Source organism: Xyrauchen texanus, chromosome 32, assembly GCF_025860055.1.
Source record: "Xyrauchen texanus isolate HMW12.3.18 chromosome 32, RBS_HiC_50CHRs, whole genome shotgun sequence".
In the NCBI taxonomy this organism is placed as follows: Eukaryota; Metazoa; Chordata; class Actinopteri; order Cypriniformes; family Catostomidae; genus Xyrauchen; species Xyrauchen texanus.
In genome coordinates, this window is record NC_068307.1 from 32,973,227 (window position 1) to 32,996,362 (window position 23,136).

General features: G+C 38.6%; 1 protein-coding gene across 3 annotated transcripts; it reads left to right on the forward strand.

Annotated features, from left to right (window-relative positions):
• The first annotated feature begins 6,139 nt into the window (after window positions 1–6,139).
• Window positions 6,140–22,918, forward strand: tnfrsf1b (tumor necrosis factor receptor superfamily, member 1B). Of its 3 annotated transcripts, none has more exons than XM_052102012.1 (9): window positions 6,140–6,298; window positions 13,206–13,302; window positions 13,576–13,701; window positions 14,529–14,684; window positions 16,291–16,381; window positions 17,276–17,574; window positions 17,886–17,960; window positions 18,180–18,217; window positions 21,661–22,918. In XM_052102012.1, exons 1-9 carry the CDS (start codon window positions 6,236–6,238, stop codon window positions 22,060–22,062), a joined length of 1,347 nt encoding a protein of 448 aa, XP_051957972.1. In that variant the 5' UTR covers window positions 6,140–6,235; the 3' UTR covers window positions 22,063–22,918. The 3 variants fall into 3 exon arrangements, with proteins under 3 accessions (XP_051957972.1, XP_051957973.1, XP_051957974.1); XM_052102013.1 differs by having other exon boundaries at window positions 18,183–18,217; XM_052102014.1 differs by having other exon boundaries at window positions 14,529–14,579.
• Window positions 22,919–23,136: the final 218 nt, after the last annotated feature.

Consider the following 23,136-nt stretch of genomic DNA (forward strand, 5'->3'; position numbering starts at 1 on the left):
ATCGAACGGCCTATTGAGGACACGTGTGCTATGACTTTTATAAGCTGATCGGAGTACGGTATTTGCCCCAGGGGCAAAAAAGCGCCGAAAAATCCCATAGACTTAACATTGTGACAAACTTTGAGCGCCACAGCTCCGAGCGAGGATTTCACAGAAACGTGTGATTTGCCACATTTGAAGAGGCTGGCAGGCTCTGTAAGAGCATACCTCAATATGGGGTAAAAGTTGCACCCTGGGGGCAGGAGCTGCCCAAAAATGCCCCAATTGACTTATAATGGTGTAGGACGGCCCATGAAATGAAAAGGCATAGGGATTTGTATTGAACATAGCTCTGGATCACAGTGTCATAGAGACGAGGGGGCGGGCTCATTTTACTCAGACGACCAATCAGTCTCTCAGGATCATTGTGAAGCTATCAAGCCACGCCCTAGCAACCATTTAGAGCACCTTAGCAACAAGTCCCATAGACTTCTATTGAAACAGATCAAAGGGATATCTCCGGATAGAAGTGTCATAGAAACACAAAGGTGGTCTCGTTTGACTCGGGAGAGCAAACAGCCAATCATGAATCACCTCAACACTTCCTAGCCCCTCCCTAGCAACCATTGTCGAGCACCTTAGCAACCAAAATCCATAGAGGGATATCTTCCATTCTGAATGTCACAGAGGCATGGGAGTTGGTTTATATCATTCATACTGACAAGCAGCCTTTGGAGTTTCATGATTGGCAGCTGCCAAGCCACTCCCTAGCAACTAAACAGAGTACCCTAGCAACCGTATAGCAATAACTATATCTCTGCACCAGAAAATCAGAGAGACTTCTGGGTTGATTTATTTCAATCAGGATGGCAAGGTGACTTGATAAGTATCACTATGGTAACTGCCTAGCAACCACATGGGGTTACCCTAGCAACCGAGTAACAAATCGCATATCTATGCAACAGAAAATCGTAGAGACTTCTGGGTTGATTTATTTCAATCCGGATGGCAAGGAGACTTGATATGTATCACTATGGTAACTGCCTAGCAACCATATGGGGTTACCCTAGCAACCGAGTAACAAATCACATATCTCTGCACCACAAAAACGTAGAGACTTCTGGGTTGGTTTATTTCAATCAGGATGGCAAGGACACTTGATAAGTATCACTATGGTAGCTGCCTAGCAACCACATGGGGTTACCCTAGCAACCGAGTAACAAATCACATATCTCTGCACCAGAAAATAGTAGAGACTTCGGGGTTGACTTTTTTCACTCAGGATGGCAAGGAGACTTGATTAGTATCACTATGGTAACTGCCTAGCAACCAGATGGGGTTACCCTAGCAACCGAATAACAAATCACATATCTCTGCATCAGAAAAACGAAGAGACTTCCGGGTTGACTTATTTCAATCAGGATGGCAAGGACACTTGATTAGTATCACTATGGTAACTGCCTAGCAACCAGATGGGGTTACCCTAGCAACCGAGTAACAAATCACATATCTCTGCACCAGAAAATAGTACAGACTTCTGGGTTGATTTATTTCAATCAGGATGGCAAGGACACTTGATAAGTATCACTATGGTAACTGCCTAGCAACCAGATGAGGTTACCCTAGCAACCGAGTAACAAATCACATATCTCTGCACCAGAAAATAGTACAGACTTCTGGGTTGATTTATTTCACTCAGGATGGCAAGGACACTTGATTACTATCACTATGGTAACTGCCTAGCAACCAGATGGGGTTACCCTAGCAACCGAGTAACAAATCACATATCTCTGCACCAGAAAATAGTACAGACTTCCGGGTTGACTTATTTCAGTCAGGATGGCAACGACACTTCATTAGTATCACTATGGTAACTGCCTAGCAACCAGATGGAGTTACCCTAGCAACCGAGTAACAAATCACATATCTCTGCACCAGAAAATAGTACAGACTTCCCGGTTGACTTATTTCACTCAGGATGGAAAGGAGCCATGTATTGTATTACCTTGGTAACTGCATAGCAACCACATGGGCTTACCTTAGCAACCGAGTAACAAATCACATATTTCTGCACCAGAAAATCATACAGACTTCTGGGTTGATTTATTTATGACCATAATTTTTGTTCTTTTCAAGCATGCTATTTGACGAGTTTTGCCACGGCAAGCACCACTCACATTTTCTTCAGGAAATGTACCTATCTAGTTATTCTTCCACTTCTTCTTATTCTTCTTAGCGGTGAAATTTCGGTATCTAACTCCTCCTAGAGCTTTTAAGCTACAGGCACCAAACTCGGCACAGACCTTCAGACTAATCCCGAATAGTGTGCTATATCTTTTCTAACTGATCGGACTTACGGTTTTCCTAAAAATGATGATCAAACTCGGAAAAAACTCCCATTGACTTAACATTGCGGAATGTTCAGAAATTTAAATCCCAACTGACATTTTCACACACACAGACAAAAAGGGCCTGTCAGCCCTGCATCTCTCCCTCTCTCTCACCCTCAGAGGATTTATTTTATCAAGCAGCCAAAAAGTAATGACCTGAAATCTTCATAGCCACATGCTAAAACATGCTAAAAACGTGCTAGCATCATGCTAACACATGCTAGCATTGACTAGTGAAGTGCTAAAACAAGCTAAAAATGTGCTAGCATCATGCTAAAATCGCCTAACGAAGTGCTAAAACGTGCTAGCATCATGTTAACACATGTTAGCATCGCCTAGCGGACGCTAAAACATGCTAAAAGCGTCTTAGCATCGCCTAGCCGAGCGCAAAAAATGCTAAAAGCGTCTTATCATCATGCTAACACATGCTAGCATCGCCTAGCGAAGTTCTAAAAATGCTAAAAACGTCATTAGCATAATGCTAACACATGCTATAGCATCGCCTAGCTGAAGTGCTAAAAATGCTAAAAACGTCATAGCATCATGCTAACACATGCTAGCGATCGCCTAGCGAAGTGCTTAAAACATGCAAAAACGTCGTAAGCATCATGCTAACACATGCTAGCATCGCCTAGCGAAGTGCTAAAACATGCTAAAAATGTGTTAGCATCATGCTAACACATGCTAGCATCGCCTAGCGAAGTGTTAAAAATGCTAAAAACGTGCTAGCATCATGCTAACACATGCTAGCATAGCCTAGCGAAGTGCTAAAACATCTTAAAAACGTGCTAGCATCATGCTAACACATGCTAGCATCGCCTAGCGAAGTGCTAAAAAATGCTAAAAACGTGCTAGCATCATCTGTCTATCTATCAATCTATCTATCTATCTGAGGGTCAATATCTATCTATCTATCTATTTGAGGGTCAATATCTATCTATCTATCTATCTATCTGTCTGAGGGTAATATCTATCTCTCTCTCTCTCTCTCTATCTATCTATCTGATGGTAAATATCTATCTATATATATCTATCTCTCTATATATCTAAGGGTAAATATCTATCTATCTGAGTGTCTATCTATCTATCTATCTAGCAACTAAGTTAAACTTTTTTAACACTACACTGTAGAACTGGCTCATTAGAGTCATTCATTTGGGAATCAGACTAAACTGGTCACACTGTAAGTTTCACATTGTAGATTCAAAAGAACCGGCTCATTAGAGTCATTAATGTTGTAATCAGATTACACTGGTCACACTGTATGTTTCACACTGTAGATTCAAAAGAACTGGCTCATTAGAGTCATTAATGTTGTAATCAGACTACACTGGTCACACTGTATGTTTCACACTGTAGATTCAAAAGAACTGGCTCATTAGAGTCATTAATGTTGTAATCAGATTACACTGGTCACACTGTATGTTTCACACTGTGGAGTCAAAAGAACTGGCTCATAAGAGTCATTAATGTTGTAATCAGACTACACTGGTCACACTGTATGTTTCACACTGTAAATTCAAAAGAACTGGCTCATTAGAGTCATTAATGTTGTAATCAGACTACACTGCTCACACTGTATGTTTCACACTGTAGATTCAAAAGAACCGGCTCATTAGAGTCATTTGTTTGGGAATCAGACTACACTGGTCACACTGTATGTTTCACACTGTGGATTCAAAAGAACTGGCTCATTAGAGTCATTAATTTGGGAATCAGACTACACTGGTCACACTGTATGTTTCACACTGTAGATTCAAAAGAACCGGCTCATTAGAGTCATTAATGTTGTAATCAGACTACACTGGTCACACTGTATGTTTGAAGTTTAAGTGCTAAAACAAGCTAAAAATGTGCTAGCATCATGCTAAAATTGCCTAGCGAAGTACTAAAACGTTTTAGCATCATGTTAACAAATGTTAGCATCGCCTAGCGAAGTGCTAAAACATGCTAAAAACGTGCTAGCATCACCTAGCGAAGTGCAAAAAAATGCTAAAAACGTGCTAGCATCATGCTAACAATGTTTAAACTACAAACTACTTTAAACTATAAACTACTTTAAACTATAAACTACTTTAAATTTCTTCAAACTTTCTGGTCCAAACTTTCACAAGCCAACTTAAAGTTTGTCTCGACAAACTTTTTTTTCTAGTTTTGGTTTGTTCTGCTTGTTTGTCTTGCACAAGCGAGGACTGCACAATTCCTTTAGTAAATGAATGTTTACTCATGCTTTATTGATAAAAAAAGTTGATTCCTTCAACAAGAAAACATCAAGACATCAAGACTTCTTTTTAGAGTTTTTTCTTATCTATTTTCTGTATAATTCTATATATTTAAATATATATATATATATATATATATATATATATATATATATATATACACACACACTAGATTTTACTTATACCTAATGCCCCAAACTGCTGTCTAGGCATCAAGCCGACTAGCTTTGTATAGGACTGCAGTGTCCAAAAATGCTGCCTAGGTAGGTAACACACTATAATTTGTTTGTCATTGATGTACAAAAATGCTGTCTAGTTAGGTGGCACACTAGAATTTGTTAATGTCTATGATGCCCAGAAATGCTGTCTAGGTAGGCAGCACACTAAGTTTTCAGATGCCTATGATGTCTAAAAATGCTGTCTAGGTAGGTAGACCACTACAGTTTGTTCATTTCTATGATGCCAAGAAAAGCTGCTAGTTAGGCAGCACCCTAAATTTTGTATATGTCTAGGATGTCCAAAAATGCTGTCTAAGTAGGTAGAACACTAGAATTTGTATACTTCTATAATGACCAAAAATGCTGTCTAGATAGGTAGCACACTAGAATTTGTATACTTCTATGATGTCTAAAAATGCTATCTAGATAGGTATCTCAAAACCTAGTGTGCGGTCTATGATGTCCTAAAAAATCATCTACGTAAGTAGTACACTAAAATTTGTAAATGTCTATTATACCAGAGATTCTGTCTTGGTAGGCCGCAGCACACTAGGTTTTGATGGTTATGATCTCCAAAAATGTAGTCTAAGCAGATATCACGCTAGAATTAATTTACTCCTGTGATGTCCAAAAATGCTCTATAGGTAGGCAGCATGCTAGAATTTGTATATGATGCCTAGAAATGCTGAAAAAAATGGCATCATGCCAGAGGCCTGGATACCTCAGCGAGTAAAGACGCTGACTACCACCCCTGGTGTCGCAAGTTCGAATCCAGGGCGTGCTGAGTGACTCCAGCCAGGTCTCCTAAGCAACCAAATTAGTTGCTAGGTAGGGTAGAGTCACATGGGGTAATCTCCTCCTGGTCCCTATAATGTGGTTGGCTCTGTGTGGGGTGCATGGTGAGATGTATGTGGATGCTGCAAAAAATAGTGTTAAGCATCCACACGCACTAGGTCTCCACAGTAAGGCGCTCAACAAGCCACATCATAAAATGCACGGATTGACGTCAGACCAAGAGACAAATGAGATTCGTCCTCCACCACCCGGATTGAGGTGAGTTACTACGCCACAACGAGGACTTAGAGCGCATTGGGAATTAATTGCGCATTCCAAATTGGGGAGAGAGAAAAAAGGTATAATGCCTATTTTTTTATTATGCCTATGATTTTTATTTTAATTTTTTATGTTATATTATATTATAATAGACTCCGACTTCTGGTCTCCAAAGATACTTCAGATCATAAGTATGGACTAGTTTCTGTACGTCAAGGACTCTGGAGGTCTGTAGCCTGGTGTGTACATACTGTTTCTTCCTGGTTTTGCAAGGGGACCGTGTTCGTGCAACATTTCCTGTACGCGCGTGAGTGTGCCAGTGTGTGATGGTCAGAGCAGGTCCACTCGCGGCGGGTCCCAGATCGAAACAAACATGATTATCTCCATACGATTATTAATATTTCTTGCGGCTCTGTGGCTTTTCTCGGAAGGGAAGGTAAGAAGCAGTTTTATACGCCCTGCTGACTAACGTAATGATATGATTCATTCTTAAAGTTGTCTGACTTTCACAAACTTGTGAAAGATAAATCCGGAAAAGACTCGATGAAAAACAAAAGCGATTCTGAAATGGTATATGTATGTATACATAATAACAAAGAAATGTAGCTGTTTGATGTTTTTAATGTTATGTCTTGCTATTCTGGAATTTCCAACACAGCAGTGCGCTATTGGGCTATATGGGAAAACTTACAGAGCTGCCTACTTAGACAGCATTTTTGTGTATCATAATCATGGGCGAAACTTGATGAGCTGCCTAACTTTTTTAACATTATGGGCATCTCAAAACATAGCGTGCTTGCTACATAGACAACATATTTGGCCATCATACAGTATGCATTGGCCAAATCTTGTATGCTACGTAGACAGCATTTTTGGGGCATCATCTGCATCTCAAAACCTAGTGTTCTACATGGCAAGACAGATTTTTTAGTATCATAGGTGTCTCAAAACCGACTTCCTAGACGGCACTTCAAGGCATTATACCCATATGCAAATCCTACTGAGCTTCCTACCTAGACAGCATTTTAAAACCTAGTGTGCTATCTGCATAAACACCATTTTCAGGCATACATCAAGTGTGCTGCCTACCTAGATAACACTTTTGGGCAAAACCTAGTGTCCTGACCCGTAGACAGTATTTGTGGGAATAATAGTCCTTGGGAATCATAGTCATTGGCAACCCTAGCGATCCACCTACCTAGACAGAAATTTGGTGTATCATAGGAATGGGCAGAACTTAGTGAGCTGCCTACCTAGACAGCATATTTGGGCATCTTAATTATCTCAAAACATAGTGTGCTGACTTCATACACAACATTTCTGGGTATCATGTACATACGCAAAACCAAGTGAGCTTTCCATCTAGACAACATATTTGGGCATCATATGCATTGGCAAATCTAAGCGTGCTGCCCACCTATACAGAATTTTGGGCAAAACCTTGTGAGCTGACCCCCTAAATGGCATTTGTGGGCATCATTGGCTTCTCTAAACCTTGTGTGCTGTCTGCATACACAGCATTTTTGGGCATCATGGGCAAAATCTAGTGAGCTGTCTACCTAAACAGCACTTTTGAGCATCATAGGCATCTCAAAACCAAGTGTGATGGCTACCTAGACAACATTCTGTAGGTGTCTCAAAACTTAGTGAGCTGCCTTAATAGTCAGCATGTTGGGGTATTATAGACATACTGTAGGCAAATGCTACTGTGCTGCCTACATAGACAGCATTTTTGGGCATCATTGACATAGGGCATAAACCTATGTGCTGCCTACCATCACTTTTGGAGTAGAAGGTTTTTAGGCTAAATTTCAAGTGTTGCCTTGTGCCTACAGCATTTTTGAGGATCATTGGCAAGATCTAGTGAGCTGTCTTCTTAGAAGAAAAATGGAAGCTGTCTCCTATTTTTGGGCATCATAGCTGTAAAAAAATCCTAGTGTACTGTCTACTTAGACAGTATATTGGACCATCATTGGTGTCTTTGAACATAATGAGCTGCCTACCTAGATCATGTTTTTGGGAATCCTGGTAAAACCTGTTAACTACCTAAACCTTGTTTTTGGATGTCATAGGCATAAGCAAAACATAGTGTGCTTACCGACCTAGATAGCATTTTTGGGCCTCCAGGTTCATTTCTAAATGGACTACTATCTATATTATACTAAAAAATGATGTACTAGGTTTTGAGACACAACCATCTACTGTAGCGTCACAGCAGTTCTGATAGATTTTGTGGTCTAGATTGAGAGGGTGGGGGAGTTCACAGATATCACAGTTAAATTAGAACTGCATCAGCATACTTTACCAAAGATCACAATGAGAATCAAAAAGGAAAGTGTTGTTTTCTGTCTCACTGTCAATCTGCTTTCGGTCTAGCCAACGAATCAAGGTAAAATGAAGTTACACTGCAGGTTCATCTGGCTGTACTTGTTGTAACTAAGAACGGAAAATATGCAGCTTTCACAAAGAAACGCCCTGGAAGCCAGACTTAATTACCAGGATATTTTCAGAACATTTGTACCACAAACAATTTTGGTAATGTGTAATTTTGGATGGATGGATAGGTAGGTAGGTAGGTAGGTAGGTAGGTAGGTAGGTAGTTTAGGATACGAGTTAAGTGGCTGTTCTTAAGTGAATTGTAATGCAGCGGAGAGGAAGTCCGCAGGCCTGTGTATGTGGGCCGTTTCCCAGTAACACACCTCAGCAGTTTCCTCTCAACGTCTTCAGTGTTCATTGACTTTGAAGACTTCAGTGGTTTCAGAAATGATGCAGTCATTTTTCGTAACCTCAGATCTCTGTGATTATCTCTGAATGCAAATTTCTAAAATGATTAGTCTAACGATTTTAATTTGGAAATAAGCGTTTTTCCATTCCGTGCCACAAGTGTCACGGAATGGAATTACAACAATAAAGATTGTTTTCAAACAGTTTTCCTCAAATACCATCTCAGTCTTTCGCTATTTGAGCATACAGCCAGTCCCATCCCAAACGTACGGTACTGTTTGAGGCAATGACCCCGTTTACATGCACTTAAGAAGGGTTTTGCTGAAAGCAGCTTTCTAAAAAAACACCATGTAAACAAGAACGCCGTTTTCCTTTCCTTTGTGTGGCCATTTAAACACATTAGCGCCATTCTTACAGAGTTTGAAGAGTGTGCATGTGCGTGGAACAGACCGGATTCCTTTCCATTACCTTACCTGTCCATTTATACACACCAATAAAAAAAAAAAACGACTACCCTCCCTTATGTTCGCATGTATGCGCTCAAGTACACTGGAGGAATCCCGGAGATTTAGTAAGAGGAAAACCCCACTATTGCAGCACAATTCCACTGCAGGCCATGATGGAAAGTTAAGGAAATAAACACAGCAACAACTCTGGAATATCTGGAAATAAAGTGAAGCAATAGAGAATCAAATAGTGAAGACTTCTTCAGATCCCATGTTTGTTATTTACACAACCGTCGCGGGTAAACTACGCTGAGCCGCATGTATATGGGAAGAGAACACAGCGAACATAGTGCGTGTAACCGGAAACGCCGCTTTCCAGCCTTAAGCAGCTTTCTTGCATTAAACTGCTTTCTGGTGTCCATGCAAACATCCTTGTAAATGTTGCTTTGTCAGGCTGGTCGGGATGCTCAAACAGAGAAATGTTTGAAAGTGCCATGGAATCACAGTGTTTACACTTTTCAGGGAAATCAACAATCCAATGGCTTAATTATCATTGAATCTTTGAATGAATATGGGATACGTTTTAACAGAAAAAATGACACATCATAACTTTATTATCAGAAAACTTCAAATGTTATGACTCAAGTTATGACACATTTTTGAGGACCCCTCACAAGACCAAACGTGTGACACTAGATTACAACAGCTCTTAATGCAGTCAATGCAATCTGTGAAATTGTGCAATCCTGTATCATGCTTTTCTGTTTTTAGATGCCCGGAAGTTGAAGCGCCTGAATACAGACTGTAAAAATGCAGTCAGGGTGCTTTTTCAGAAGTGCGAAGGATTAAACTGACTCCTCCTTCAACTGATTCAAATTTAGTGGAAACACTTAAAATGTGAAATGTTTCTGCCTTATGCTGGTGGATGTAATGCTACCTGTTTATCTATTTATCATTACAGTACTGTGGGTAAAATATTAGATCGAGATAAAATAATTTCCCCAACAGGAGCTCTGTGCAAAGATGTATTTATTCTTGGCTGTAGGGAAATTCACAACTGTTTCTTGTACGGCTGCAAGAAATTATTATATTGTTATTGGGGAAATCTGTTAGGGGTCATATTTCACCACACACACAAAAAAAGCCTATGTTTAAACTAATTGGATTATTTGCATTGTGACATTATGATCATGACTATTAAAGGAATTTTCCAGGTCCAATACAAGTTAAGCTCAATTAACAACATTTGTGGCATACTAATATTCTCAATGACAATTCTTATTATTCTGATACAGTATTTTTTTACTCTCTTACTGGGCAGAATTACTCAAAATTAAATACTTCAATTAATATTTTGATATTTTAATATCTAAAAATATTTAATAAGCTCATAATGAAAATCTTTAATAATTAAATAGCTAAATAAATCAACAAATGCCTTTTTGTTTTTCATATTAGCTATGGTTTACATCCAATTTCAGTTTAGCATTATCTTTGAGTTGATTTTTCATTTAACCTTGAGCTTCATGTCTTTTTATTTTCAGGTTACGGTTATCCGCACGTCACTCAACATCAGTGGCTAAAAAAGTTAATGCTAAAATCATTATATATGCATTTATTTTTTTTTTCAGAAATAAATCGTGCTGCTCGTTGCTCAATTGTCTTTGTCTTTTCAAACATATTTCTCAACACAACTTTAATAAAGTGTGAGCGACAGTGTAAATTTGAATTGTTCAGTTTGTGCAGTGACACCGGTTTCAGACATTAACATGCAAACTCATCAACATCACTTTGATCATTCTTAAAGATGTACCAAAACCCTTGTAACTTTGGACTACCATCTCCTGTTCTGCTTCAGCTCGTCCTGAGTGTGTGTTTCAGTAAATGTTATATCGCCCTCTTGTGGTCTCCCAATGCTATTACACCAGACTGTTAAACAGATGGCCAACTGAGCATATTGGAGAGCACTCAAATTGGGCTTCTAATTTAAATGTCAGCTAATTTTTATATATCAATGCCTCAAAAACATATCACTAAAATAACGTGCCGGTCAATAATCTTTATATCAATATTTTATGACATCACTATGTGACAGGGCGGGTCGGGGAGTGATTCTACACACGCAGTCCCTTATCAGGCTAATTAATCCCCCGAGAGGGATAAAGGCCGACTGTGGATGGTGGTGCGACAGAGAGAGAGAGTGTTTATTGGCAGCTGTCCGTCATGTGTGTTTGTGGTTTCAGTTTTACATTAAAATATAATTTATATTGTGAAGCCGGTTCTCGCCTCCTTTCCATTGAACTGCTTTACACTGGTACCAAAGGACACAAACACACACATATGATGGACAGCGGCCAGTAAACGCTCTCTATCTGTCGCACCACCCTCCGCAGTCTGCCTTTATCCCTCTCGGAGGATTGATTAGCCCGATAAGTGACCGACCGACAAATTTCTCAAAATTAAATAAATAAATATTTAAATAAATCACTAAATACTAAGGTGTGACCTGGCCCCGCCCTCCCCCCCGTCACACCTTAGTATTAGTAATTGATTTATTTAAATATTTATTTATTTAATTTTGAGAAATTTGGCCTTCCTTAAAAAAAGAGTAAGTGGCCTGCAGTGGAATTGTGCTGCAATAGTGGGGTTTTCCTCTTACTAAATCTCCGGGATTCCTCCAGTGTACTTGAGCGCATACATGCAAACACGAGGGACGGTAGTCGATTTTTATAAATGGTGTGTTTAAATGCACAGGTAAAGTAATGAAAAGGATCCGGTCTGTTCCACGCACATGCACACTCTTCAAACTCTGTAAGAATGGCGCTAATGTGTTTAAATGGCCACACAAAGGAAAGGAAAATGGCGAGTAAGAGTATTTTTCATTTAAATCAGCATTAATTTAAGGCAGTATAACAAATAAGTATACCGTGAGGTAAAAATACTACAATTTAAATAAAAAAATTCAGCTTTTTAGAATAGTTTTTATTTACAGAAATTAAAATTGGGGGAAAATGTGTTTAATTCTAATGAAAATACATATAATCTTAATGGTCCTAAAATAGGCTCTATTTTCTTAAGATACAAGTATATGGAATAAATTGTTTTTTAATTATTTATGTTCGCTTTTGACGTGAAAAGAATCAATCATAATCATTTATCATAATCATATCTTTCAAATATCATACACTCTTGGTACAGTATATTTTGTTAAATAGGACAAGATAATTTAATAGACAAAACAAAGTCAAGCTGAAGTCTAAGAACAATCGAAAAGTTCTGGATATTTCCTAAAAGTCCATTTTCTTTTCCTCTGAACAGTTTGGTTTCCCCAGTCTGAAATTCCCAGTCAATACGGTTTCTCTCACACTAATTTGCACATTATAATTTAGTTAGTTAACAATCATTCCCCTCTTCTTTCACTTCTGCTTTTGTCCCGCTCTACTCCACTTTCCTGCTGCACTGTTTGTTTTCATCACGTTTGCATTCAGTTAGAGTTCTGCATGGACACAAACCACAGAAGTTTCTGAATACATTCAGGGTAACTTTGGAAACTGAATATTAGTGGTCCACAGAAAAGAAAAAAAAATACCAGATCTTTACATTTATGAAGAAAATGTGAGCATGCCTTCCGTGAAGCTGCCGTGGTTTTGCTACTTGGTTTACTTGGTTTCCAGAGTATTGACAGATGGTTGCTAAGGTGTTCTGGGTGGTTGCTAGGCGGTTGCTTTTTGTCCCTTTCAAACGCCTCCATGTCTCTATGTTATTCTGGTCTCTAGATATGGTTTGTGTCCCTCCTTCATGTAAGTTGCGTTCAGAAGACCATTAGAGGACAAAATGGCCATTTTGATCAGCTCATGTCAGTTTCCACTGGCACTTCTCAAAATAGATGACAAATGCTGCTGTTTGGTGTATGTGGTGAAGTTAGTTCACCCGAAAATGAGTATTCTGTCATCGTTTTCTTAACCATATGTCATTCCAAACCGCCTTTAATTGTTCCATGGAACGCAAAAGGAGATGTTACGCAGGATGACAGTCTCAGTCACCATTGGCTTTCATGGTATGGAAAAAAGCCATGGAGAAGAGTTTCGTTCAAAAGTCAGATGCCTTTAGTATCAGTTCCTGATACTTAACATTCTCACTGATGTTTGCAGTTTTGTCCCTTTTTGTTCCCAGACATCTCTGCCATATAAATCAGATGGTGACTGTGTCAATAGCACCTCAGAATATTTCAACAAATTGCTAAGCATATGCTGCAGTAAATGCAAACCAGGTAAGACTGTCCTGTATTTTTGACATAATTAGAGAGAATCTAAAAATACTGTTTTGCATTGGTCATTTGTGCTAGCTGACTTTGCAGAACCATCTACAAATGTATGTAAAAAATATTTTAAAGCAACATGTGTTTCTATAGCTCAGCTGGTTATTAACGCCAAGGTTTGATTCCCAAGGAACACATACTGTATATATTGATAAAATGTATAAACCTTGGATGAAAGCATCTGCCAAATGCATGCATGTAAATGCGTATTTGTGCTTATTCTAGGGACCCGTCAGCAAGTGGAGTGCACTGCTGATTCGGACACCATCTGTGCGCCCTGCCAGGATGGACAGTACTCTGACAATATGAACCATTTTGGCAATTGTTTTTCATGTAAAAAATGTAATGATGGTAAGTTTCAATTGAACGCTCCATGGAAGTAAGTGCTTAGTTATTTAAATACAAATCTTTATTTGAAATATATCTTTTAATTAATCTTAAAATTATAAATGAAGTATACATTTATCTGACAGGCTAAGCACAACTTACAGGACATATTGTACATGAAATTAGTCATATAAGCAGAAGTGATTGATTATCATGTGTTACCTCAGAGTCTCTTATGAATGTACTTATAATAATTATTTTAGGGGTCGACCTAGAGTGGATTTCGCCGATACCGATAACTAAGGTGGCGGAAAAGGCTGATTACCGATTAATCGGCCAATTGTTTTTAAAATTGATTTAAAGAAGGTAAAAAAAAAATCTTAGTCTCCCCTTAATATGATGGACACAAATATAGAGGCTATAAGAGTTCAAAATAAATCAAATCCTAGATGCAGTTTATTACTAACCAAAATCCCAATAATAAGATTTTATTGTATAAAGTGGGACGTTTAACTATAAGCAATCCCGAAACACACCAGGGACTCTTATTTTGAAATGATGGAGACTTGGCTCCATTACAATGCTCTATATTTAGATATTTACCAAATTAAGCTTTTTATAGCCAACATATTTCACCATATGAGGTCTGAATGAATAAGGTTTATTTATTTATTTATACTGTAGAACCAATTCTTTCTGACTGTAGAATCCTCAAGAAAGACGGAGGAAAAAACTATTGACAATTATCGGCACCAATTCATTTGTAAAACTGAAATATAGGTCGACCTCTAAATTATTTAGGAATGAATTAATCAGAATTGACTTGTATTCCTTTCCAATTTCTTTGTTAGACAAAGGACTGAAGTATGTCACAAAATGCTCGGCTGATACCAAGTCTGTTTGTGAGTGCAAGCTTGGAATGTTCTGTTATCGATATCATTTCGACGAATGTGAGGCATGTAGAAAATATAAATCCTGCAAACCTGGTGAAGGTGTAATCAAAAATGGTATGGAGCATACTGTACATAATGTAGTTACAAAGACCATTTTTAAAGACCCCATGAAATCAAAAATGTTTATTTTTTGGGGCTTTTAGTCCATGTCGGTTAACTGAATCCATCTATATGTAGACTGATCTCATTATGAATTCGGCAACAGCAGGTTGAAAGTTCTTTCGCTGGAATCGGTCTGTGCTTACCAAATTTCGAATTACTGCCCCCAGTGGCCAAGTCCCAAAGTGTTGTTGAACCTTGTCAGCTCAGGGGGTGAATTCCAATTGAAAGTGATCATCCCTATGCCCTACTACTCACTACAAAGGACAGAGCTCTTGATGTGGGCACTCTGAAGGGAGCATGGCATTACAGCTTGAATGTACCCTTCACTAAAAATCTTGTGAAAGGAACCTTTGTGAAAGAATTAACTTCCTTTTGTTTGAAACAACACTTCGAGTGGCATCCCCTTCCCAAAGTCAACAGGAACGCATCTTTTATTAACTCTACCCCCTAACTTGAAACCCAACTCTAAACCTAACCATCAGTGGAGTAAAAATATAATTTTGGAGCGAAAATGCATGCTGTGAACACGATCACTTCCTGGCTGCCATGGGACCAGAACCGTGTCTCTGAGGCTGCTCTCGCAGATATATGCATTTAAAATGTACAGTCTTTCTCTTCTGGGAAAAAAAAATATTGATGACCTCCAATTGTATATGCTCTCTAAAATGAGAATGCCCCTCCTCCAATACAACCTGCAACTGACTAGCATTTAGCAAGTAGCAAATCTTTCCATGTGTCCAAAATTGCATACTGTCAGATTATGTACTACATTGGATAAAGGACGCACTTCTCGGCCAGTAAAAAGAGTATGTTCTTTAGGTATGCGGTTGAGTAGCATGAATACATTCTGGACATATTTTATCCGGGAACTTGGACATTGCCCTGCAATCTGAATATGTGATGTAGTAACAACAGCTGCAAAAATAATCTACTTTGGTTTTGTTAAACAAAGCCTTGACTGGAAATCCAGTGTTTTTAAAATTATGTCTCTTTAGCTCTTCCGGCATTACGGGAACGTAAATTGTCGATGTGCACTTAAGATTCACAGCGGATGCAGAAGGTCATCTGGGTATTTTTAGCCTACTGTTTTGTAAATATTGAGGATTCGGACATCCTAATCCATTGGCATACTCTTTTTGACATACTGTTTAGTAGGAAAGGATCAGGGGCGTAATTACAGGGAGGGTAGGGTGGGCAGCCACACTTGGGAATGGGGTGAGAGGGGGACCGTAACTGTCGGCCAAAAGGAACCATAAAAATGACTGCGGGCATGACAGGTGACTATAAACGACCCAGGCTCCCCAAGGAGTAGGCCTGACAGGTTCTTTGCACTGGGGGCCGTAAGATCCAAGTTACGCCACTGGAAAGGATGCATATTTATACACCGTTATTGTTCACAGCTGTGATGTAAACAGAAGCATATTGGCACATCTAAAAATGGGACATGCCCATCAAAACTGAGCTCGTCAAACGATTTCATGGGGGTTTTAATGCAAATTGTGAATAGATATTTGACATCGTCATATTCTGAGTATATTGTGTGTTTTTGTAAATACAGGTACATCTAAATCTAATGTCAAGTGTGAACGCTGTAGTGAAGGAACATTTTCTAACAGCACTAATACTGAAACCTGCAAGCCACATACTCGGTAAGTTGCAAACTGAAATAAAGGTATTACCTACAAAATCTTTTTTTTTTTACATGTAAACAGGTTGGGTGTGATTTGTTTAAGTTGGTAATCATAATTGCAGTTGTGGTAAAAAAACCCAGCTTAAACCAGCCTAAGCTGGTTTGCTGGTCTTAGCTGGTCTTAGCTGGTCTTGGTCTCCCAATCTTGACAGGCCTGTCTGTTGGCTGGTTTTAGAGGGGCTGTGGGCACTTTTCAGGTGGCCATCAACAAAACATCCCGACCCTAAACCTTAAACCTAAACGTAATCGACAGGGACATAAAAGCACATGTAATGTGAAAACGCAGTTGCTAAAGCAACCACGTCATTTTGTGGTGCTTCTAAAACTTTCAGCTCACGTGTTAATTGGCATGCTCTTCAGGACCTGTACCCCTGTCCTTTACATCATAAGTGCAACGCTCCATCTGTTGAGCTAGCATGCAATTTGATCAGACATAAACAAGCTCGTAAATGTAGTTGGTTATCTAATGCAAAGGTTAAAACGCATCGCCTTACAAGTCATGCGCTAAAGTGTTTAGATGTCCTAAGATAGCATTGTGTGAGGGACAGGGTTTTTTAAATGATAGTCTGCCGTGTTACTCGTGATTTGTGTGAAAGTGAATCATTCAAGTGAGTTGTTGTTGCAGCGACCCCATTCATAGTGTTCATTTCCCCAGGAAAGTGCCTCAATACATACAACGACCCACGTAAAAATAATTTGGCAAAACGTTTTGTATAGTTTTTTGAAACGGGTTGAAACAGTCATGCGTCCCAATGCTGTTATGCTAAATGTCAGTTCTCTTGAAACACCACTTGTCCAATAAGACAAGAGGACTGGAACTAACAGACTCATAATTGTCTTTTTTTCATGTTAGATGTGTTGGCAGTGCAGTTTTGAGACCTGGCAATTCCACCACTGACACAAAGTGTGACACGACACCATTTACAACAAACAAGGTTCCTCCTCAAATATCAACCAAGGGTTTCCTAAACGTTCCTCCGCAAGTAAAACCAAGTGGAATCCAGAGCTCTACACAGCCCATGAATACAACTTTCACACCATCTTTACCTGTATTGCGTGGAGTGATATCAAGCACAACAAGAATTTCCTCAAATCTAGTTTCAGTCAGGCCAATTTCCAACCCTGAACCATATACCATCACTATAATCTATGGTAAACATGAGCTCTTATTAAACTGTATTAACATTTTGTGGTCAAATATCTTTGTATAATGACTTCTAACTGTATAATGAAAAGGTTGTCCCAGATAATTGATTTCCTACATAGTTATGCTAGTTTGATGTCTCTTTAAAATTTGGTTGACCTATACAAACTATATTTAAGGGTTTGCTAGATGTTAATATCTTCTCTTATTATTTTTCTTGCTGTCATGTATTTCCTTCCTCTTCTCCTTTCACCCCTGACATTTAACTATCCTTTGATTGTGTTTCTTCTGTGCCCTGTGTCTCTATCTTGTTATCCAGTCATCGCTTGCTCAGTGATGGGTTTGCTGACACTGACAATGATAGTGATTATTTGCAGATTTCGAAACAGGAAAGGTATTGTGGGTATTCACTTCCACAACATACTGCACACACATACCTCAAAAACATCAGAGAGTTTCAAGTAATTTTGATTGGGCTTTGTGTTGATCAGTTAAATATTATCAGCTCTAAAGATCCAGACTGTTTTTTTTTTTTTGAAAGCAACACCACATTTTCAAATCACAAATTACCGTTTGAATGCTTTAGCTGACGTGTTTCTGTAATTTCCTCCAGCAGGTGTAAAGAAGGCTGTGATCGTAGAAAACAACAAGGTACAATTTAAAATGCGTACATCATATACATTCAATCTGTTTAGAATAGAATAGTGCTTACAGCATACTATGTAGTATGCGTTGTGTACTGCTTGTTAAAATATTGTGTTTGAAGCAATTATTTTGTTGCAACTTCAAATCTATCAAACAAAGGTGCTTGTAAGTAGCAAACCACTATTTGAGAAGATACCCAGCCACACTTAGATTGAAGTTGGTTGAAGAACTTAAACTATATTGTTAACCAACTCTTTCGGCACAATGTTGGTTTAAAATAAAGTTTACGTTTTCTGATTGCCAGATTTAGCTGGTTTTTCCTTCTCTACTTAAAATAGGATGTGAAACATTATGCAGTATGCATCGATAAATGATTCAAACAAGTAGCATGCTACTAACTAGCATAGCAAATATTAAAAATATTTGCTCAAAGTAATCTCCAAATGGCCAAATATGAGCCAGTTAATCAGCCTGGCCGATATATCGGTCTATCATTAAAGTCAAGCACATTGCATCATGAAATAAAGTATTCCATACAGTCGGGCAAATTTGCTATTGTTGCAAATATTGTTAAATATTTACTAAAAATTTACCCAAATTGTTTAATGCCGATAAACTCTAAATTGCCAAATATCAGCTAATTAATCAGCCTGGCCGATATATCGGTCTATCACAAAAGCTGACCGCATTACCTCATTAAATAAAGTATTCAAGGCAGTCAGGCAAATTCACTATTGATGCTCAAAATATTTACTTAAAATGAATCCAAATTGGTCGGTGCCGATAATCTCAAAATGGACAAATATGAGCCATTTAATCAGACTGGCCGATGTATCGTTCTGTCATTAAAGTCGAGTGCGTTCCATCATGAAATGAAGTATTCCATACAATCGGGCGAATTCAATATTGTTGCAAATAATGTTAAATATTTAAAATATTTACTCAAAATGAATCCAAATTGGCCGATGCTGATAATGTCAAAATTGTCAAATATGAGTCAGTTAATCAGCCTGGCCGATGTATCGGTCTGTCGTTAAAGTCAAGCACATTCCATCATGAGATAAATTATTCCATGCAGTGGGTCGAATTCAATATGGTTGCAAATACTGTTCAATATTTACACTGTTTACTCTAAATTTGTTCAAATGGGTTGAAGTTGATAATATGGCCATTCCTTTCCACGCAAACACTCCTCCTTTCTATGTAATTTAGGCTCATTATAGATTGTGCTTTATTTACAAAACTCTTTACTATTTGCTTGGTGATATACTGAATTTAATTTAAAAGTAGGGGTGTCGCGATACTGATATCAGAATCGGGTCCGATACCACGCTCATGTACTTTGGACATCTGACGTACAAATGTCATTACGTAAACATTCAGTGTACATATTAAAATCACTTCATGTAATAGTGAGATAATTAAACAGCAAAAACTGCGATTTAATGTGATAATAATATATAGTTTGTATGTATAGCACTTTAAATGTGAGTGCTTGTGAATGTGTGGTGCCGGTGTTGTGTTGACATAAAGGCACAAATTGTTCATACCATTTAGAGTTTGTTGGCTCATACATGAAAAACATCATCATGTGCATGGCACACTCTGTTTGTAGCAGATGACAGCAGGCACGAGTCATACACATACAGATGTTTATTTAATTAAATAGCAGTCTTTTGCGGTTTAATAATCACTTTAAGTCATGTAGTGACCTGCTTTTCTGGAATGGGAAGCTGCCATCATTACATCAGAGCTCCTTGGTGATAACAACACAGAAACACTTCAAAATAAAAGCTCCGCCAAAATAAAAAGTACTAAAGAAATAGATCACTACTGTACAGATATGCAATATTCACTTTAATACTAATACATCAATAGTAATTGCATTATATACAAGCACTAACTCACATCTGTGCTGTTATTCAGCACTATATTTGACAAAAAATAGTACAATATCATGTTGAAAATGAATGGTTATACTTTCATTTGATTAAAGTTTTCATGGATGTATTTATTTAAACAACATTTTGATGATAACATTCAAATAAACTGTTGATATTGAGTTCAGAAGAAATAAAACAAAAAAAAACTGGTATCGGACTCGGTATTGGCGAGTATATAAAAAAAAAAAAGGAACGGTATTCGTACGCATTGTAAAACAAAAATGGTATCGGGACATCCCTATTTAAAAGAGATGTTTGCATACATTTTCTGTTGATCATGGCAGTTGTAATTCTTCAGATACATGATAAAATGGTGGAAACCAACCTATTCTCATAGAATTAAAGTTATAACAAAATTTTTGCAAAACTGAGTTTTATGTGGCGCTTTACGTTTTCTGCAGTTTCCTGGTGAAATTAATAATAGGTGAGCTACAAAAACTGCGTTTTATTAACTTTCACACAAATCACGAGTACAACGGCTGATTATGACTTTATAAACACTTTGTTTTTCGCTCTATTACTCACACACTGCTATGTTATGATATCAAAACACTTTCCTCTAACCCATCTTTTGAAAAACTCACATTAATGTTTGTATTACAGACCCACCTACATTTACACACTTATTCCAGAGTGATTCGCTTGTGCGGTATCTAACCTGATAAGTATTGGACTTTAGACTCGGAAGACTGAAGCTCGAACCCTGCCAAGCACGTAAGCTGACACATTAGCCGAAAGTGTCATAGAAGTGACAGGAAATGACGTGGTTGCTTCAGAAAATTCGCTTTTCATGTTGAGTTTGCTTTTAGAACACTACTGGTTAGGTTTAGGTTAAAGTTTTAGGTTAGAGAGGTACATTTTACACTTTGAAACCTCCTTCTAACATTCACTTTAAAAACCTTGTCTGATTACGACACTATTTCACTCGCTTTTGGCGCCTCCCACTGGACATTTAGCTGGGAAACTGCAGCGTTGTCACAGTCCCGTAATTTACATAAAATTATGCTGTCTTAAACCTGGTATATATCCCTATGCACAGTTGTTAAAGAGATGATTCAGGTGTCTGGATCACAGTGGCAGTGTGATGCTGTACAGTCATGAGAGAGAGTGCCAGATCGCAGTGGTCTGCTGTATCCTCTGCAAAATCAGAATTGCGGCGTACAAAGTGTGTTCAGCACAGGCGCGTTTCTGTGGTTGCCCAATCTGCATAATTCCTTTAGTGACTCGGGCACTAAACTTGTGCAGACAGCGTGTGCAAACAAACGGGTCTTCTACCGGAAGCAGTTCATTCTTAGTGAATCTCCCCGAAATGTTTTCTGGCTTTATACTGCACATTTTGGCAAATTTGTATACCGTGCACACTGTTTATACTGCACTACAAGCAAAGTAGAGTAGTATGGTTGTATACTATTCCAGACATATCCAAAAGCAACAATAATCCAGCATATTCACTTTTTATCCTTTTCTTTCTTATTTGACCTCTTTCTCATCTATTGCTCTCTCCAGCAAGAGCAGGGTCTCTTGGCGAACTACAGACCTGATCTTCAGTGTTTATTACACACTGATGGGTGCCAGAAAGAGCCGTCTACGACATCATCAGACAGCCTGAGCCAGCCAGACTCAAGCCAGAGCCACAGCAGCAATTACTGGTTAGAAGGTGCCAGCCTGGAGGAGACTCTACCAGAGCAACCATCCGTGTCCAGTCCCTTAGTCAATCTGAGTATCACGGCCACATTTAACTGTCAAATGAACCCGACTTGCTGTTCCATACCACTCAGTCCTGCTACACTGACACCCAAAGCTGAAGCTCCAGTGCGACTATCTCAAGAGGAGGTCTGCATCTCCTGCCAGCAAGAAGATGGCAAAGAAGCCCTGCAGTCGGTGCAGGAGAGCAACCCATGTGTGTGATCAAAATGGAGGATTACAAGCTTGCTTAATTAATAGAAAGAGCAAGAACAAAAGAGCTGTTTATTGCGTTAAAGACCCCTTAATATAGTTTTATGAACACAGTTTTCTTTTCTGTGTTGACGTATTTCCTAATGAAACCGAAAGATGGGGTGGGACGAAGAGCTTGTCTCTTATTCAATAGCCTTTAGGAGAGCAAACCACATGTTCTCTGATTGGAGTAATCGAAACTTGTTTGATTACAGTATGTGTCATTAACTGAGAACAAGGGCAAAGGATATGTTTTATTGAAATGCTTTGACTTGCAGCGTCCCTTTCTGTGTTCATGTAATTCCTATTGAAACAGACAGTTGAGGCCCAACATATCGATGGGCTCGCCGCCTTTTTAAAAAGCTGAAAACCTATAATTTATGTCATAGCCCAGCAAAACCAAAGGGTTGGCTATTCTGCCTTTGACGTCACAGCTCAGGATAGTTGCTAGTGAGTGGCTTGGGACTGTGCAGTTTTTAGTGAACCATCAGCCAATCAGCATTTTGAGGATGCCATTTTGGCCACATGGAATTTATTGATAAGGGTTTGTATGGCTACAAAACAAATATTGGCAGACCTATGCAAGTAGGTTTAGCTGCAGAACGAAGATCTCTTAATTGGGGCAGAATCTTCAAAAGAAAGTGGTTAACTCCAGAAGGGGGTCGAGCCAGCTCCAAAAAGGGGCAGCGAAAACTGCAGGTGTTGTAGAGCCGAGATGATCAGAACTTGAACATTTATGAACAAATGAAAACATACTGTGTATTTAAAATGTGCACTGTTACATTACATTCACAGCAACAGCACCAAAGAATAAAAATAATCTAAACTATTTCTGATTGATCAGTTTCCTCAAGGGAAGTAAGCAGAGGAACTAAGTCCTGTTCGGAACGGTATTTTCTATAGAAACAAGTACAGCTCCAATCTGTTTTGATGAGGAAAGAATGAAATTTCCAAAACAAGATTATGATGAAAAAATAATTTTGATATCAGCAATAAAATATGACAACAGATAAACCATACATCTCGGTTTCTTTAGCTGAAATCACG

What these genes read in the sequence shown, in the direction of transcription:
- tnfrsf1b (XM_052102012.1), top strand. Translation starts at nt 6,236, where the DNA reads ATGATTATCTCCATACGATTATTAATATTTCTTGCGGCTCTGTGGCTT. An exon ending in CAGATTTCGAAACAGGAAAG is followed by an intron (nt 17,961 to 18,179) that starts GTATTGTGGGTA and finishes AATTTCCTCCAG; the next exon opens with CAGGTGTAAAGAAGGCTGTG. An exon ending in TGATCGTAGAAAACAACAAG is followed by an intron (nt 18,218 to 21,660) that starts GTACAATTTAAA and finishes TGCTCTCTCCAG; the next exon opens with CAAGAGCAGGGTCTCTTGGC.